This window comes from Hemibagrus wyckioides, linkage group LG17, assembly GCF_019097595.1.
Source record: "Hemibagrus wyckioides isolate EC202008001 linkage group LG17, SWU_Hwy_1.0, whole genome shotgun sequence".
NCBI lineage: Eukaryota > Metazoa > Chordata > Actinopteri > Siluriformes > Bagridae > Hemibagrus > Hemibagrus wyckioides.
Window position 1 is genome coordinate 7577585 of NC_080726.1, and position 19434 is coordinate 7597018.

Genomic DNA, 19434 nt, shown 5'->3' on the forward strand with positions numbered 1-19434 from the left:
TAGGGACCATGGTGATGCAAAATCCAGGAAATAATTAATTTAATTATAATGATAAATACTGCCTAAAAAGAATAGTAGGGTACTAAACTACGTATATAAAAAAGATGTCTTAATTTCTTTATTGTTTAATAGGGGCAGATCGCCAAGACTTGAGAAAATCATTTTATAAAGTCAAAAACGTTCACCATTAATGATTTGTGTGTGAATAAAATTTCACACTAAATAAATCACTTGTTGTAGAGGACATCTGTCAGAGACACATCCACCAAACCGCAGGGGTTTAGAATAGAATAAGCCAAAAGCTTTTATGAACTGTGTGTTCACTATTTTGTAATATCAGGTGCAGCAACATTAATTATATGAAAATGTTGATCATTACTTTAATAATTGTCTTTCACGCATAAACAGCCACCCTTAGTTAATGAACAAATTAAAATATTTAGATTCCTGCTGCTAATTTTCTGTGCAGCACAAATACCTAAAGTAGATCATTTTTATGCATCCATGTATTATAGCAGGGTAGAAAGAAACGATCTGTAATCCTTACTTCTGTAATCCAAAAGGTCGGGGAAATTGATAACATGATAGATACATTACTACTTTGGTACACAGGATGCAAGATTTTTTCACAAACATAAAAAAAAATGTAACTAATATAAAGAACATTTTTTTATTGTCCTCCATCTATCCATTCAATCCCATCTCTCCTTGTATCCTCACTATCCACCCTTCTATACTGTCCTAGCTGTCTCACATGAAATAACCAAACACAATCTTCTTGTACTCATTCACCAGAATAAACTCCTGGCAAATGTTTTCCTTGCTGACTTTTATCCAGTATTTCTTTTTTATGCTACACAGAATGTTCTAATCTACATTAAATATTTAGCAAACAGTCCAAGCAACAACAGCGTAGGTTAACGTTAGCTCAGTCAGTGTTAGGCTAACATCAACAGATGTAGACAGAAAACATGATTATCCTGACCTGAGCTAATTTACTGAATCGACCAACTCACATTTCCTTTCTTTCTTTTCATCCATGATGACATTAAAGTCATCTGTTGCCGTTTCATCGCGGACTGTGCCGCAATCGTGATACCTGCTCATTCCACCTTTCAGTGAGAGAGTGTTAGAGTGTACACGCGATGTTGCTGGACACACACATGCGCATCGACACAGGCAAACTGTCTGGGTCCTGCTCGGTCCTGCTCCTCCGTGGCGATGGCGGCGTGCGGATAAAAAATCATAACAAACCAATTTATAAAGTGGGGGGGTGGCACAAACGGGACTTCCGGTCCCCCCTGTCCCCAGTGGAAATTACGCCCCTGCTCATAACCTTCCAATGAGTAGTCCCACACCTTTCCCAATAAGGTACCACATCCCCAAGGATAATATTATAATACAGTATTATGTCTTATAGGACCACAACACAATATTAAATAATTCTTTTGTGCTTAAATGCAGCAGAAAACAAATTTCAACTCAAAGAAAAAAAACTAATCGTGTTTTAATACAGTGAAGTTGAGCAGAAAATCATGGCGAGTAAATGAATTTAAATATTTCTCTATAGCTGATTGTGCTCAGTGTTAAACAAATAAAATTGAATTGAATTAAATGGTAAAATTCTAAGGACTCGATGTTAGACTCTTTATTAACTTTGATAATCGGTGTTGTTTGCCCAGTGATGTGTCCAGGGTGTCCTCCACCTTGGGCTCTAAACCCCCTGGGATAGTCTTCAGGTTCCCCTTGACCCTGTGTAGTATAAACAGTACAGAAAATGGAATGAAATCGCTGCTGTTTGTCATTTTTCTCGCTTTGTTTTTTTTTTTTTTTTTGTTCTATCCGACTGTTTTATGTTTGTCCAATCTGGCGTAGCTATAGCGACTGTGTAGACCCCATACAGTGGGTTAGATTGCACTGTCAAATAATTTGCACCAAACTGAGATGGTTATATATCGATATTGCAGAAATGTCCACTTTATTGCATATAGTGACTGCAGGCTTTTTCATTTAGTGCACTCGCTGCCATGCTGAAACTCCCTGATGCACAGTGCAGTCCAAACCAAATAAGCGAAGCCTACACAGGGGATTTTGAGAGAGAACACTTGTGGCAGCCATTTGCAGTCTTTCAGGGTCATTCCAGAAAGAAAAGCGTTGATACAATCATTTCAGAGTGCTCTTCTAAACAGCACCCGGCGATGCTAACTGATGGATATTTTACTCCTGAGATTCTTGCTGTTTTTGCACTGACTAAAAAAAAATAAAAAAAATAAAAATAAAAAATAAAAAAACACAATGTCAACGGGTTAATTTCCTTTCAGCGCTAAATGTAGGTCGAGTTTGAAAACAAATCAAATTAACGACGAATTTAGAAGTAATCAGCCGAGCACCGGTAGGAAAATTTTATGCCGCTCAGCTGTTTTAGCTCCTATGCAGGTAATAGAATACAAAAAAGCACTATACAAAGTGCATTTTTATCATGATAATGTTTACATAATTGCACACAGTTCTACCCCTTTTACACAAACAGTGAAATGTTCATGCTATCTGTAACCTTTGACCATTATAAGTAGTGCAGGGTTAAAGAAGGTCCTCAGGAATAGTGTGAGACCGAGAACATGTATACATGAGTATACAAAAAAGTGAGTGCGTCCTTCTCGGTGAAAACAATCTGTTGTGACACTGAATGAAAGAATTTAATGAACCAAAGAAGTTGACAAGTTAATACTAGAGAGGAATTCACACGCTGGAGAATGCACACTAAACAGATGGCATTGTTTTTATTTAACTGGTGAGTCTGTGATAAATGAAACATGGCAATCAAATGAGCGGCTGGGCTACACATCAAAATGACAAGCTGTGCATTACAAACCAAGTCAAAGAATGGAAAACTTCCCATTAGAAAACAAAGTCGGGATAATTGAGAAAGCACAAAGTGTTGTAATAATAAAACTGCATCTATTAAAGAAGGAAATAAATACCTGAAGAAGGCAGTAAAAAAAAAAAACTAAACAATGTCATAGTCTAGTATCAGGAAGATCCCATGGCAGATCATGATGCTGGTGTTTTTGAGGTTCACTGCCCGAGATCATTTCTGACAGGATGTCTCTGTTGGGTCCAGTTGTCACTGTAGCTTGTGTTCACCGAATGACAGCAGGAACTTCATTTCTCTGTCCAGTAGAGTGAATGTGAGTGTGTGTCTAGCTTTTGCCCTTTTTGTTCCTCCTACTGTGTTCCCCACACATTTCTGGTCAGCATTTTCTTTTTACATTGCTGTCAGCTCTTTAATGGCGGTGAACTTTCACTGCACTACCTTTTATTTCACTTTAATAAAATGAAGAGTTTAGAATCACTAATCAGACGTAACCAGATAAGAGGAAAGGAATAGACGGAAGCAGCTAATTGTTGAGAATCAGACATAGCTGGGAAAGATACACAGCAGCTAAGGATTAAAATCAGGTTTAGCAGGATAAATGTGATAAATTAGATATATCCTAGCTGAGGTGTAAGAATCAGACAGAAAGTGCTACGGGGAAAAATCAGACAGAATTGACAAAAGGGTAAGAATTAGACATTACCAGCTGAGGCATAAGAATCTGATCTAAGCAGCAGAGGGGTAAAAATCAGACATAACCAGCTGAGGCATAAGAATCAGATCTAAGCAGCAGAGGGGTAAAAATCAGGCATAACCAGCTGAGGCATAAGAATCAGATCTAAGCAGCAGAGGGGTAAAAATCAGACATAACCAGCTGAGGCATAAGAATCAGATCTAAGCAGCAGAGGGGTAAAAATCAGACATAACCAGCTGAGGCATAAGAATCAGATCTAAGCAGCAGAGGGGTAAAAATCAGACATAACCAGCTGAGGCATAAGAATCAGATCTAAGCAGCAGAGGGGTAAAAATCAGACATTACCAGCTGAGGCATAAGAATCAGATCTAAGCAGCAGAGGGGTAAAAATCAGACATAACCAGCTGAGGCATAAGAATCTGATCTAAGCAGCAGAGGGGTAAAAATCAGACATAACCAGATGAGGCATAAGAATCAGATCTAACCAGCTGAGGGGTAAATGTCAGACATATTCAGCTGAGGGGTAAAAATCAGATATAAGCAACAGAGCGGTAAAAATCAGACATAACCAGCAGAGGGGTAAAAATCAGACATAACCAGCTGAGGTGCATGAATCAGATCTATGCAGCAGAGGGGTAAATGTTAGATATAAACAGCTGAGAGGTAAGAATCAGATCTAAGCAGCAGAGGGGGAAATATCAGACATAACTAGGGGTAAGAATGTACATTTCTGTCATTTGGCAGATACCCTTATCTAGAGCAAGAATCAGATCTAAGCAGCAAAGGGGTGAAAAACAGATATATACAACTGAGGGGTAAAAATCAGTAAGAATCAGATCTAAGCAGCTGGGGGTATGAATGTCATAACTGCCACGGGAATAAGAATCAAAAATGTGTTGCTAAGGTTTACAAATCAGATTTGACTGTCTAAAAACATTAGAAATCAGACATGGAAAGAAGAACTAATTGTGTAAGAAGTATCTGACAGCCCAAGCTGAGGGTAGTTGTGGGTCAGTGGTTGACTCATTGGACTACTGATTGAAAGGTCATGAGTTTAAATCCCAGTATCTCCAAGCTGCCACTGCTGAGTCCTTAAGCAAAACCTTTAACCTTGCCCCACGTGTTAAGCGATTTGGACAAAAGCCGACTAAAGTAAATGTAAATGGAGTTGAAACCAGACTTAAATGGTTACGAATCAGACAGCACTGGATCATCGCTGCAGAACTACTTTGTGCGCTGAACCCAGGCAGTGAACCTGAAAAAAGCCAACATAATGAGCTTTCTCTAGAATCAGACATATAGTAGAGTTGGTCTTTTTCAGGTTCACTGCCTGTGTCCAGTTCTTACAGTATCTGCAGTATCTCCCGGGCAGGCAGATCGCTTCGCAGTGAGAGTGTGAGTCTTGTGCTCCTCACTGTGAACAACAATGAAAGAGAATGTAAATGCCATAGAGATGTGTGTTATATTTTTACTGGATTGTACTCTCCTGTGTGTGTGTGTGTGTGTGTGCGCCTGAGTCACATTACATTTATTAAAACCATTCCTTTAGTCTGTGTGTGTGTGTGTGTGAGAGAGAGAGAGAGAGAGAGAGAGAGATGAGGCAAGGCATGAATAAAGCCAAAATGACACCTTTCATCTATAATCAGAGCAGAAAGACAGACAGAATTACAGAAAGTGAGGGAAGGAGGGAAGGAGGATAAGAGTATTGGAAGAAAGATAGAAAAGAAAGGAAAAAAACAAACAGGCCGGAAGTAAATGATAAGAGATGCGTGAATACAGGGCATGAGAGAGAGAGATAGAGAGAGAGAGAGAGAGAGAGAGAGAGAATCAGAAATGGTTTAGTGAGGATGTGATGATGAGCGAGAAAGAAAGAAAGAAAGAAAGAAAGAAAGAAAGAAAGACAGACGGACAGAATGAGAGTGTGAGAGCAATAACGAGAGAAATGGATAATAGATAGAGAGAATGGAAAGTGAAAACGTGTAGAATAATTGCCGGTAAAGATAAACTACCGTCTGTGGGTCTCGTATAAAATGTCCAGACGAGAGAGGACTAAGAGCATCATTAGGGACTAATTATAGTCCTTAGTGTTGTGTGTGTGTGTGTGTGTGTGTGTGTTTGTGACTGTTTAATGAGATAATGGACCTAATGTGCAGATTTAATTCAGTGCCTCTAGTAGCACAATAGATAGATGGAATAAATATTTTTCCTTTTCCAGGTGGTTTTCATCTATGTTTTGTGTGTGTGTGTGTGTGTCCTCAGTTGTAGTGGCAGATATAGGATAAGATACTTGTCAAGGCCATTTTTCATCTTCTAACTACACAAAACAGCAGCAGCGTCAGGATGAGCGATGTTAAGCCGTGTTTGTTCTTTGGTCTCCAGCATCTCCCACTTTCTCAGCTTCTCTAGTTTCATTTTTTCCTTTGTTGCCTTTTATGCACATCGACACTGATATTAGCGTCTAATATCTTTCCACGTGTGTTGGATAGCAGCATGAATCTGAGAGTCCAAGCTTTGATAAAGTGTACTAAAATAAACAAAACAATTAGCGGCTTATTAATGAAACAAAAGTGAGAAATGAATCGCTATGAAAATCTAATGAGTAAAGAATAGCACACAACAGACATGGAAATAATACATGATCAAGTAAACGATTGTCATCTAACAGCACAGGCAGGAGGGTATTATTTTGCTAACAGCATGCCACTTTGGCAACAATAATGATGCTACATTTATTTATTAAATTTTATTTAGAGCTCCTTCCGTAAAGGTCCAGGTTTGCGCTCCGGTCAAGCAGGAGCCACATCATCTTGGCTTTCAGTAGACTCAGGCATGGCTTTTACTTGGTTCAAATAAAATCCTGCACACACACTGACCCTTTCTGAATAATACTGGAAACCCCAGTCCTAAGAGATTAAGAAACTTTTTAGTACTAGTCTTAAATGATCGTAATCGTTATATCTGTAAAACTCTCTAACAGGGTCCTTGGTTTGATCCTGATCTTAGGTTATTGTGTGTTTGGAGTTTCCAATTCACTAGAATGGTTTTGCGAGGTAGGAAGAAACCAGAGAACCCAGAGGAAGCCATTCCAGAGCATGAAAAGAACATCTGGAGTGCTCACAGACACTTACGCAAGCCACCTCGTCTAATAATAATAACCGTGAGCATGGAGACTTCGTAGCTAGCATGTTTGCCTCGTACCTCAAAGGTTAGGGTTCGATTTGCATGTTGTCCCCTTGCTTCAGGGGTCTCTTCTGAGTACTCCAGTTTCCTCCTTCCAGTCCAAAGATATGTATTATAAGCTGACTGGCATCTCTAAAGTGTGCATAGTGTATGTGTTTGAGTGTAAATGTGTGTGTGTGTGTGTGTGATGAGTTGGCTCTATGGGGCCAGGGTGTCCAGCGCCTTTGTGCCCTGAGTCCCTTGGGATAGATTCCAGGCTCCCTGGGACCATGTGTAGGATAAGTGCAACAGAAAATGGGTGTATGAATGATGGATTTTAATAATAATAATAATAATAATAGGGAAAGAAAGAGCTTAAAGTGTTACTGCACTAGTGTCTTGAAAGCTGCAAGAGGTTTGTGGAAAAGCTTCAATATAAGCTCCTTATTTTTCTTCCTGTCACCTTTATCTCCACTGATGCAGACATACAGCAGACTGCCCATGCTTCTGAGGAGTACTAATGATTTTGTGCGAGAAACACCTCCATAAGTTGTTAACAGCTGCAGAATAAAACTAAAGAAGCAACCGCTGGACAGCAACACGATTTCGTTTTTTATGCCAAACTGCTCCTTCTACCTCCTTAAGTATCCTTAAGTCAAGTTAAGTCAAGTCAAGAAGCTAAGCTGCACTTAGCTGCTGCAGAAAATAGTAGAATGAAATAACATTCTTCCAGGACCATGGGGCTACATATAACACAGATATACATTAAAAAAAAAACAATGGACACTGAAATGAGCTTCACACAAAGTGCATGTGTGTAAACTTGTGCAAGACAGGAGACTGCAAAATACCATACACTACAGAGTCTTAGGATGTTTAGATCTAGCTGGCTTTTTCAGAGGGGTTGATCAGGTTCTGTCTAAAAATGCACTACATGAGGACTAGATAACATGCAGACGAGCATACAAGGTCATTGTTCAACTTCTATCATTGTGCTTATGTGCAAGTTGCATGTACACAAACACATACACACCTGTACACACACTCGGGAACTGTAGTACTGTTCTAATTTCTATTTATTTAGTACTGCAAGTGTGCCAAGAACCTTGTAGAACCTGTGTGTGTGTGTCTGTGTGTGTCTCCGTGTCCTCATTTCCGCTTGTCTCATGTCCCTCGGGCAGTGTTAGAAGAGCCTGAGCAGTGTGTGAGTTGACCTTATCAAAGTTTAATTCGCTCCAGACTTCATTTTAATTACAAATGCTTTTATACCATCTTTAGTCTCCTCTCTCTCTCTCTCTCTCTCTCTCTCTCTCTCTCTCTCTCTCTGTTTCAATATCTGCCTGTCTTTCTATATTTTACTTTCTCACTTTTATACTCTGGCAATTCTCTCTCTCTCTGTCTCTCTCACTCTCTCTCTCTCTCTCTCTCTCTCTCCCCCTTTCTGAACAATGAACACTGTGGACATAATTACAGTTCTGACATGAATGTTTGCAAAGCATTGTGATGGTGCTTACTGTGTGTGTGTGTGTGAGAGAGAGAGAGAGAGAGAGAGAATGAGAGAAAGAGAGAAGAATAGATTATATATAAACCAAACCAGCATGATGTGTCATTAAAATATTAAAATCAAGACGGAAAATTCAGTGCCCCATAGACCAACCCTTTATTTTTCCATGCTCTCACCAAAGGTGTGTGTGTGTGTGTGTGTGTGTGTGTGTGTGTGCGTGCGTGTACGTTCTCCCACTTCAAAGAAATGAATTGGGGCAGATATTCTCCAAAGAAATCATACTGTAAAGTCATTACAGTGGGAGTGGAGAAGTATATCAGGGATGGATGTGTGTGTTCATAATGGAATGGAAATTTGACAGTTGTGGGAGCATTTATCTAGTCCCCAGGATTGCTTTTTATAAAAAAAAAACACGTAGAAGAGCCAAACATTTTGAGGTCAGTGTTAGCTTTACTGGTAGGTGTCAGAAGGAGACAGTATTTAACTACGGTAAAACAAGTCACCCACACAGAGAGAACTTGTGTGTAAGTGTGTGTGTGAGAGAGAGAAAGAGAGAGAGAGAGGAGAGAGAGAGAGAGAGAGGTTGATGTATGGGTGAAACAGACAGACAGGAGGTGTGTAAGAGAATGAGGAATGGGATAGGTGAACGACAAAAAACGAAAGAATCAGTGTGGCAGGTGGAATTTGACATGAAAACTCATGCTGACTTTTTTGATGTGTGTGTGTGTGTGTGCACTTAAAGGCAAATTGTGTGAAATCAAAACAAGTGAACATTATAGTTATTGCACAAGGAATACACGTCCTGTCTTTAATGCAAACTGCCATTTCTGTGGAGAAAAACAGTGCAGGTAATGAAAGAACACAATACCTAAAAAACTAAACAAAGAAATTCAACAAACTAACATGTAGAGAAATAACTGAGCATACGATGACAATCTCATCTTATGTTCATCTACAGCTGCCAGTTTATTTCACTTCAGAAGAGATCTGTTATGTCCTTAAATGTCTTCTTTCGGAATATTTGCTGCCGGTGTTTAGTTCTGCCAATAGCTCTGCTCAGGGGGATCGTCTCCACAGCCAGAAAACATGACCTCTGTAATGGTTAGGGTGAGTCCAGGAGGCTGGAGATTTCATGATATTTGTGAAATATTTGTATTTGGAATGATGTCATTTTTTTTGCAGTGTGATCAGTTAAGATTATAATTTACCAGCAAGGGATTTTATGCAGAACCATCTTCAGGAATTTCGTACACATCATCGTACGTGTAAAAATCTTTAACTGTATCTTCTATCTGTTTCTGTGTATAGATTGTCACAGCCTACCTTGACTGCTTTACATTAAGGTAAAGGGACAATGAAGATGTTAATTTAATTATTTATTCATTTTAAATCATCCCCAGCCAGCACACTGATATAGTAGGGTGTACCAGGTCCAAGAGTGCATCAGGTACAGTTTCAATGTTGAAGTTTTGGCCAGTGTCCATTATTGAAGTGCAAATATGTCTGTTCTATTTTATCTGTTTCATTCATTAATTAATACAAACCTGTACCAAAATTAGTATTTGCCATGTCACGCTAAAAAGCAGTTAATGTGCTCAACTGCTAGTTAAATTCACTGTAGGTGGTGATAGCTAGCTAGCTAGACATATAAATAAACAAAGAAATTCAACAGGAATGCAAAAAAATGTAACTTTATGCAAAGGTTTACTGTAAAGAAGACTACTAAAGTCTTCCACAGGATCCCTTCTAAAGGCATAGTGCACTCTATGGTAAAGTTTTTACCTTTGTATCTGTTTAATACAAATAGCATAATTGTTTAAGTTTGTTATTACTTAATCAACGATTTATATTTAGAATTTATATTTATACTATACTTACTTAATAAAGGGTTTATAATATAGGTAGCTTAGTGGTTAAGGCGTTGGCCTTAAGATCGGAAAGATGTGAGTCCTCCAAACTGTCAATGTTGGGCCCCTGAGCAAGGCCCTTATCCCTCAATTGGTTGATTGTATAAAGTGAGATGAAGTTGTTCTTGATAAGGGCATCTGCCAAATGCCGCAACCGTAAATAATGTGAGTAATTTTACCTTCATTCCACATTTCCAGTCTTGATCAAATGGTTCGATTTGAATAAGTTTCCACAATCTTATCAGATCACAGGTTTGAATCCCAGCAACGCAAAGGGGTCCAATAGAGCAGAATTCTCCTATTCACAGTGTGGACAGGACAGCCGTCCTCTATCCACTGTATCCACCCAGACTAATGGTCAGGTAATTCTACTCTGCTATGGTGTTACAGCACTTTATAAAGATGTGGTGGATGGCTTCACTTCTCTCAAAACATGCACTTGTAAGCCTTCACCCTCCCAAGTGGGAAGCTGTCATGTGATAGCGGAGACACAAAAAGCAGATGGAAATTGGCTATGACTAAACTGAAGGATAGAAATGATGGAATAGACCAAAAGAATCAATTGAAAGCCTCAATAAATCATGCAGCAAAGCTTTTTGCATTGTTTTTTCTTTTTTCTTTTTTGGTGAAAGCTCTGAATAATGAGGGTGTGTAGGCTGTAAATGTGATCAGTAGTGGTAATTTGGTAAAAAGCCAATCTGACTGAATGATTCTCTTCTCTCTCTCTCTCTCTCTCTCTCTCTCTCAGTGAACAAGCACAAGCCATGGATCGAGACGTCATATCGTGGTGTAATCACTGAGAACACAGACGTGGTCCTGCTCGACCCCCCTCTGGTGGCACTGGACAAGGACGCACCTGTCCCATATGCAGGTGAGACTGCATATGTATACTGCATATGTGTGTGTTTGTGTGTGTGTGTGTGTGAGGCAGAGGTGTCAGAGGAAGTCATGGAGTGACTTCTAGTGTCATATCAATTTCTGCTGTCAGTGGAAGGTGTCATGAACAAGATACACACACTGTCTCTAAGGTATAAGTACTATATAAGGGAACTTTAGAGGTAGGGTCTTTTCAATGCTTAGATTCACTTCCTGTTTCTTTATATGAGTCCAACTCGCCGTGTCCAAATGCTTCGCTGCACACATATACTGAGCAATCAGCCAAAACAGAACAAAACAAAAAAAAACCCCTTCAAGATCACTGCCAAGCCTGTCTAACAGTGTGTGTATGTGTAGATAATAAAGCTTTTCTGGGCAAATCTCATGGAATTGTCTTAAAAAAATGATCCATTTATTATTTGCTGCCATTCCCTTAAAATGTGTGCTTAGCATCATCAAAACCAAACTGCACATCCTTGCCTTCTCAATGCCATCCATTTAGTTTTATTAATCATTAAGAAAATAAAACTTTCCAAACCAAGTTTTTTTTAAAACATATTTTTTATTATGTTTCCCGGTGGCACAGTTGGCACTGCTTTCTGACCTTAAATATTCACAGTGTTAGAAATTTAGCTTGTGGCAAAGTGAGTAAGCTGGAAAGAAAGCGTTGAACCTCTCTGATTAGAGCTACGGTTCTTCATTTGGCAAATAATCTTATTTTTAAGTTAAGCAGAATCCAATTCAAGCAGAGTTAAAGCACATAATCATCAGATCCTTGTACATTGTGCCCCAGGCCTTTACTTTAGATTTTTATAGCATAACAACTGCTCCATTTATTACAATTCCCAATCTATCTTCGTCTTGTCCTAGTGATAATCACTATAAACATTACAGATGGAAATGGTTCCCCGAACCACCCCCGATAAGCTGTGTGTGCTTTTTGGTTCGGAGTCAGATCTACGTTGCGTTTGTGATGACTTGTAAGCGATAATTTGCAGGCTGCAATGACATCATTTCCCACCTTGGGATGTTCAGTGTGAGAAAAAAACATGACGCCTCCACGAAAGCAGGTCTTTGGTCTGCTCTGTCAGAGCACCTAAAGACTTTAACTGCACTTTTTTTACCGTTTCAGGAAGGAGTAGCTATTGGTACTGCTTCACTGTGGTGAACTTCAAGCAGTTATGCAGCACTTTGAACTGGAATCGCAATGCAGCAACGACTGCCGACAATAGCATGTAGCGTTAGCGATGATCTAGCCTGCTGACCATAGATAGAATTAAGCTAGGTGGTTAACATTGGATAAATCCTAGGGCAAATAGGAATTTTTAAAATTGTGTTACACATTCATCTCAAACATCTGAAGGTGCAAAGACACAACATTTTAGGACTTCATAAAGTGAACAAACAGTTCATGCAAGTGCTATTAAAAAAAGGCAATTTCAAACTTAAGTGGAGACCTAATTGAGCGCATAAAATAAAGAGGTTTTGAAACCCAAGAAGTAAATTGCTGTTCTCTGAGAACATCTGTAATGATTATGATCAATTTGCATGGGATAAGCGACCAATGAATAATACAGAAAGACTGGTGTCTTTTTGATGTATGTATGGTTTTATGAGACATACTATATACACATGGTTTTAACATGATCTGATTGTTTTGTCTGTTTCCTTTATTTGTAAAGCTTGTTTAAGACAGGGTGGCCACATACAGTACATTGCACTTGTTCATTAGGAGGTCAGATGCCCATAGCATGTCTGTAGGCTAAACATGTGCTAGGAATGCATTACTTAAAACTGCCTGGTGGATTATTTCATTTTAAATAGTAGGTCATTATAATTGCTGTCCATATGCTATTACTTTGCTTATTAATCTTGGTTAACACTTCAATTTGGTTTTGGTGGCAGATCATAGAAAAGAGAACTTCCTGGAGTGTCTTTGTACTCAAGAAAAAGTGCAAAGTCTTTTACCAACATAATTCAGACAGGATTTTTATTATACAGTATATATTACATGAAGTTATTTCCACAGGTCAATTTATAAAAATGAAATCTTCTCTAACATATACACACAGCCTAAATACAAAGAACAAGCAAAACAAGTTACCTTAGACTATTATCTGCAAAGGGATGAATTTAGACCGTGGCCAAAGGAAAAGAGACTGAGAGTTAGTCATGAAGAGCAGGAAGCTCATTTCACCACTGAGAAACATTACAAGCATACAATCAGATATGCTTAGATCTCAGCAAATGTCATGCCAGGCAGACTGAAGCAGGTGAATCAAGGTATATAGTGTAGTGCAGAGCTCTCTGAGGCTTGTAATGCGAGGACATAAATTCGCCCTATGATTTGATCACAGAGCATTTTGATTTAGTAAGTAGGAAGAACAAGACCGGACCAAGAACTGACCCCTGGGTACTGTCTTTAGGGAGGCTGTGAGGTGACATGTTGAGAAATATGAGGCCTGAGTTTTCCCCTGGTTTTTGTAGAGCTTTTTGTAGTGCCTGTAAGGAGGACAGCTCCTCTGAAATGTCCAGCCTTGTATCCAGACTGGCTGGCATCCAGGAACCCATTTACTTTAAAATGGAATGATGTAAAAATGGCACATCCTAAAGGATTTGGACAGTCATGCAAAAAGGGGTACAGGTCTGTATTAGTATAATTAGGGTCAGCTTATTAAGTAAAGGGATGTGTTGACAATAGAAATAGTCAGATCACTTGATAGCAAAGCATTGCTCGAAGCAGTTACTTAAAGTGCAGACTCATTGAAGATTGTTGTGACAGGAAAAGATAAGTAGGCAAGCAGTGCAGTACTTATCGAGACCTGTAGGCAAGCTAGATTCTCTCCAATTACCCCCCAAACTTGGATGAGTTGTTGTTACAGACCAAGGAATGTCAGACAGCCAAGGGCTGCATGATACTTGTCTAGATGGCTTATAGGTGAGAGGGCAGAGTGAGTCCAGAGATCTGGAGAGAGCTGTCTAGAGGGTATATGTGGCAATGTTGGCAGACTGTTCTTAAAAAAAGTTGTCAGAAATGAGAGTACAGTGAAAAAAATAAAGAAGGGACTTGGTTTTAAAGTGTCTTCTGAAGCTAACTATAGTCAGGGTAGGTTGGGGATTGATATTAAATTGCAGAGTAAAAGAAAATGACGTAAAGAAATGGCCCGGTATATGAAGTGTAGTTGCTAGGATTTGGGCTGATGTTGCTGTTTGTGAAGCACTTTGTGAAGATCACATCAACGATGTTGCTGTCAGTAGGCCAGCTTGAGGGATCTAAGATTGTGATTGCAGTGAGTTTGGAGACTGAAGTCTCCAAGCAGGACCAGAGGAGCAACCTTCCTCTGGAAAGAAGCAAGAAAGATCAAAGATCAGTTCATCTCGTCATTCATCAGGTTGCCAAGAAGACCTGGCGGACAATAGACCCAGATGATATGAAGTTTACAAGGTATAAAGATAACAACAGAACGGCATCAAACAACGAGGTGTGAAATTCAGGAAGAGAGCGAGGAGAAAAGAACAAAGGAGCAAAAAAAAGGACAGGGGAGAACTCTGTAGAGAGTGCAACAGGTGTAGATGTGTTTGCTGGGTTGATCAAAGTCCCAGTGAGTGCCAAAACATGAAGGGATGAGCCAGCAGCCCAGGCGGTGATGAAGTCAGCTTTGAAAATAGCTTACTGGCACTACCAGAGCTTTCAAAAAACTTGGAGCTCTACAGCAGCAGACCTACAGTAGTTGGATTAACTGGGTGACATTGCATCTGCATATAGAGCACCATCTGGAAGAAAGAGAAGTGAGGACAGGCATACAAGCGGAATCACAGAGCTAACAGATGTGAGAAAGAATTAGTCAGAAAAAGGTTAGAAAGAACATACAATCCAGGAAAATGCTGTGCATCTTTTCTTCTTTCCCTGCTGAAAGATCATGCTTTATCTGAGCAGCTATCAGGAGCCAAAACACGGGCTAAGCTGGTCAAACTGGTAGACGGCCTTTACCAGCAGTAAGTACTGGCAGACAGGAAATGAGTGCTACATAATGTACAAATACTTTTTAATACTAATACACGAGTAAGGCACTATAAACAAAATATGTTTATTGATCAGTTAAGTAGTAAGGAAACTAACTTGATTGGTTGTTGGCTAACTTAATGGTACTTTCATGTTGTGGCATCTGGCAGCTGTTCTGACCAAGTGAAATTTTTCAGCTGAGTTCTCTGTGGACTTGCAGGTCAGCCAGATCTTTGTGCAGAGATGTTAAGGCAACTCAACTGTTCACTTCATCATTTGTTGATCCAGAGCACGTTGTGGGAAAATTGGACACAAAGTGGATGAATTTATGAATTTTCCCTGGATGGGATGCCAATGTGTGGTGCTCTGTTACAAGGCACCACACACTCTCTCTCTCTCTCTCTCTCTCTCTCTCTCTCTCTCTCTATCTATCTATCTATCTATCTATCCATTTGTTTTAAGGACACTTTCAAGAATTCATTAAAGGTTTTCCATACTTAGTGCTTTCCAGCTCTTTTCAAATCACCTTTTCTCTATGAACACTCTGAACATTTTCTCTAAATATCTACAGATTATTTTGTGAATGTAGTCAGAGGAATGGAGTCAGAGGGTCTTGCATTTTAACAGGTCTACCACCGTTGTCAGGTGAAATGAAATCTGCAGTTTCTCAGCCAGCAAGCCACATATCATACATTCGAGAGAGAGAAAAAACTGTAGGCTAACACATGTCCGAAGGCCACATTTGGCCTTGAGCTGTCCTGTGGAACACCCCAGAACTAAGCTAACTTTCTCAAACAAATATTTCACAACTAATTACCTAAGTAATTAGCTTAATTAGCCATCAGCTGAGACAGTTGGGAGAATGGTTGCTAATGAGCAGTTACAAGGATTTTTTTTTTGGAAAGAAACTACAACTAGCCCCTAATTTAGAAAGGGACCCTACCGCAAAGAATGCTACCTTTGCCTACTGAAATAATAGACTTAAATTACTTAAAAGGTAATAAGGTACAACTAAAACAAATGGCAGATTTTAGAATGAACATTCTTGAATGATGCCTTGATTGAAATTTTACACTCATTTACAAATGCTATACACTCACATCAAGCTGCAACACCCTTCCATTCTTTATCATTTCCTGGTCTGCAGCTGAGGACAAAACGAATGCGTGTATCCGTCTGATAAAATAGATTTTAAGACACCGCTGCTGCAGCATATGAGTTATATACTGTGTATAGATAGCAAACTGCCTTGTGGTGATGGTCCTTTTTTTAAGCAGTCCTTCATCAAAAGAAAAATGAAACATCTGACTACAGCTAAGGCTGAGTTGGTGGCTAGAGAGACAAAGTGTTTGTGATTCTATAGCTGCAGCTGTATTTCGGTGTGCTTTTAACACTGGGTTCTTTCCTTTTATGTACAAAGGTGCACTCGTCGAGAGCTTTAAAATAATTAGCTTCCTAAAAGGTTTCCAAGCTTAACCCTTTCTTATAGGAAGCACTTTCTTAAAAGAAAATCGATTCACCTATAAGGGCTCTAGATTTAAGCATTTTTGAGAACATGGCTAATATCAACAGAGATACACATTACAAAGACCATGTAAAATGACGTTTCTCCAGATAATGGCTCATATACGTCAAATATGACACGACAAATGACACAAATTAATCTTTTCTTAAGGAATTAAGAAACACTTAAGATTGTTTTTTGCTTGTGATAAGAACAAAGGCCTGAAGGTTAAACTTGTTCAGCTATAAATATCTAATAGCTTGTAGGCTACAGATATGGCAGTGTGTGCCATTGTACTGGGCTTCAGTCTGACATGAGTTGAAAATGATATTCAGGAGTCCCTCGAAGCCTTCATTTTACAGAGTCATATTTCACTCCAATTATCATGAATTCCTCTTCTCAGTATGTCGCATATTTTCCAGTGCAGTAACTGCTGCTAGTGCTTTTTTACTGTATGTGTGATTGTTTGTTTTGTGCATGTATTTGGGTTCTAATCATGTCTCCATATTCTGTCGTTGATCGGCTACCTATCATGTGCACCTGCTCCGAATTTAGCTCGTAATTTAATTTGTTTGTTTAAATCCTGTTGTCTTGTTTCCCTTGCATTTTCTTAGTGTGAATTTTTGTGTTCTTATGAGCTGATCCTTAGTTCCTTGTTCTCCCTGGGCTTTGTTGCTTTGCTTTCTTGTTTTGACCTTCACTTGTTTTCCTTTTTCATGATTATGGATGTTGTCTGGCAATGTTTTGACCCCTACCATGGACTATGACTATGTTTCTTGAATTAGCTGAAATAAAATGTGTTGATTTAACTCTGACATCCTGCCTCTAACTGTATGATGCCAACAAGTTCAGATGGTGTAAGTGGCTATCTGACTCCAGGCTCCGGTACTAGAACCGACGACCCCCTGCACAGAATGTGGAGCAGTACAAACGTAATGCATCACACCTGACAACTATAATCTGGGTTATACTTACAACCCTGAACGCTTTTGCTTCATAGAAAGAAATGGTATGATCCTAATAATATCAGCAAATTGTCTTGCTTTTCTGCGTGTGTGTGAAGCCCACATTATAAGACGTTCCTATTTTACAGTTTGTGGTTCACATTCATAGAGGTTGTATATTACACATCTCATTTTGGGGTTAATTTTGTATGCCCATAGCAATAAGTAAATACTTTCACCCATAAAATACCATCTCAATGTTTGGTCCTCTCCAGGTTCTGGAGATCTCACACATTACCAAAATTAGAAAATGGTTTGATTTTCCTATTCCGCAGTAGGGTTTTAAGCACATACTACTTTGTACACAATTTAATTTAGCTTTGCAGTATCTGGTACATACAAATAATCAAGATGAGAAATGCAGTTTCTAACACCAGGGGCGATTTTAATACACATGGTGCATGGACAAGAAACGGAGGGAGCGCTGAGTAAAGATTGTGCTCTTGGGCCTTTGTGGGTGCACTGAGTGCTAGGGTCAAAGAGTGCAGGCAGTCAGGTCTCTTCAGTAGGATTCCTTGAGGGAAATTTGTTGGCTGAGAAGGCGAAATATTTGTTAATGATGTGCTTTTAAAATAGCACTCATCAGTTCTTCATCAGTACAGCACTTGTGTGATTGAGCTGACAGCTTCTCCTACACTGATAAATCATCATACCTAATTCCAGGGTGATTGGACCCAGGGATCAAGGTACATGTGTACTGTTGAAGCTTTCAAGTCCTCTGTGCTGGTTGATGGCAGACCATGATGCTGATCTTTTGATGGTTGTGACTATGATGCTGATCTCATAAAGGGTATTTTTTTGTTGTTGGTTGATTATCATAGTACTGATTTTCTGATTATTGTAAAGGATTGCTGGCCATAATAATGGTACTCTGTCAGTTGATGGATGGTCCTGATGATGATCTTCTGATGGTTATAGCTGGTTGGCTTGTTGGTAATAACTCTGATCTCCTCATGGTTATAGCTGGTTGGTTTGGCTGGTCATAATGCTCATCTTCTCATGGTTATAGCTGGTTGGTTGTCTGGCCCTTATTCTGATCTCCTCATGGTTATAGCTGGTTGGTTCGGCTGGTCATAATGCTCATCTCCTCATAGTTAAAGCTGGTTGGTTGGCTGGTCATAATGCTCATCTCCTCTTGGTTATATCTGGTTGTTGACTGGTCATATTTCTGATCTCCTCATGGTTATAGCTGGCTGGTTGTCTGGCCCTAATGCTGATCTTCTGATGGTCATAGTTGGTTCATTGTTTGGCTGGCCATAATTCTGAACTTCTGGTGGTCATAGTTATCTGGTTGACTGGTCCTAATTCTGGACTTCTAGTTGTTATAGTTATCTGGTTGGCTGGCCCTAATGCTGATCTGCTCATGGTCATAACTGGTTGGTTTGTTGGCCATAATTCTGATCTTCTGATGGTCATAGTTATGTGGTTGGCTGGCCCTAATGCTGATCTTCTGATGGTCAGATTTGGTTACTGGCAGGACAAGAAGCTGATCTGCTGAATATCATAGTTGGTTAATGTCTTGCATTACTGCTGATCTAATGGTTGTCTGGGCATACACGTGCCTCCATGCGAGGACTATCATCACTACAGATGACAGTTTAGCACCAGAGGGGTTTTATTCACAAAATGGGAAGAGAATAGAGAAGACTGCTGTGGTGTAGTTTCTTGCTGTGAGTGGGCGGTGGTCAGGATGCCCGAGGTGCACTTTTTTACTATTGCATAGCGGCTCTGTGCAGTGGCAGGTGGTGGCTCAGCAGTGAGCTGGAAGGCAACCTTCTTTGGAATGGTGCATTAATCTTCTACTACTTTTTCAGCTCTTTTTATGTTCCTCTTGATGAAGTACACATTCACAAGCCTTGATGTGTGATTGGGCTCTTTGCTGCCCCTGGTGTACATGTAATTCATTTG

At 39.6% G+C, this 19434-nt stretch overlaps 1 protein-coding gene across 1 annotated transcript in view; it reads left to right on the forward strand.

Annotated features, from left to right (window-relative positions):
- clstn2b (calsyntenin 2b) overlaps positions 1-19434 on the forward strand; it is a 216439-nt gene that overhangs the window by 72287 nt on the left and 124718 nt on the right. The window contains exon 2 of the mRNA XM_058414591.1: positions 10888-11010. Within this exon, the coding sequence (XP_058270574.1) occupies positions 10888-11010 (123 nt within the window). The remainder of the gene's footprint in view (positions 1-10887; positions 11011-19434) is intronic.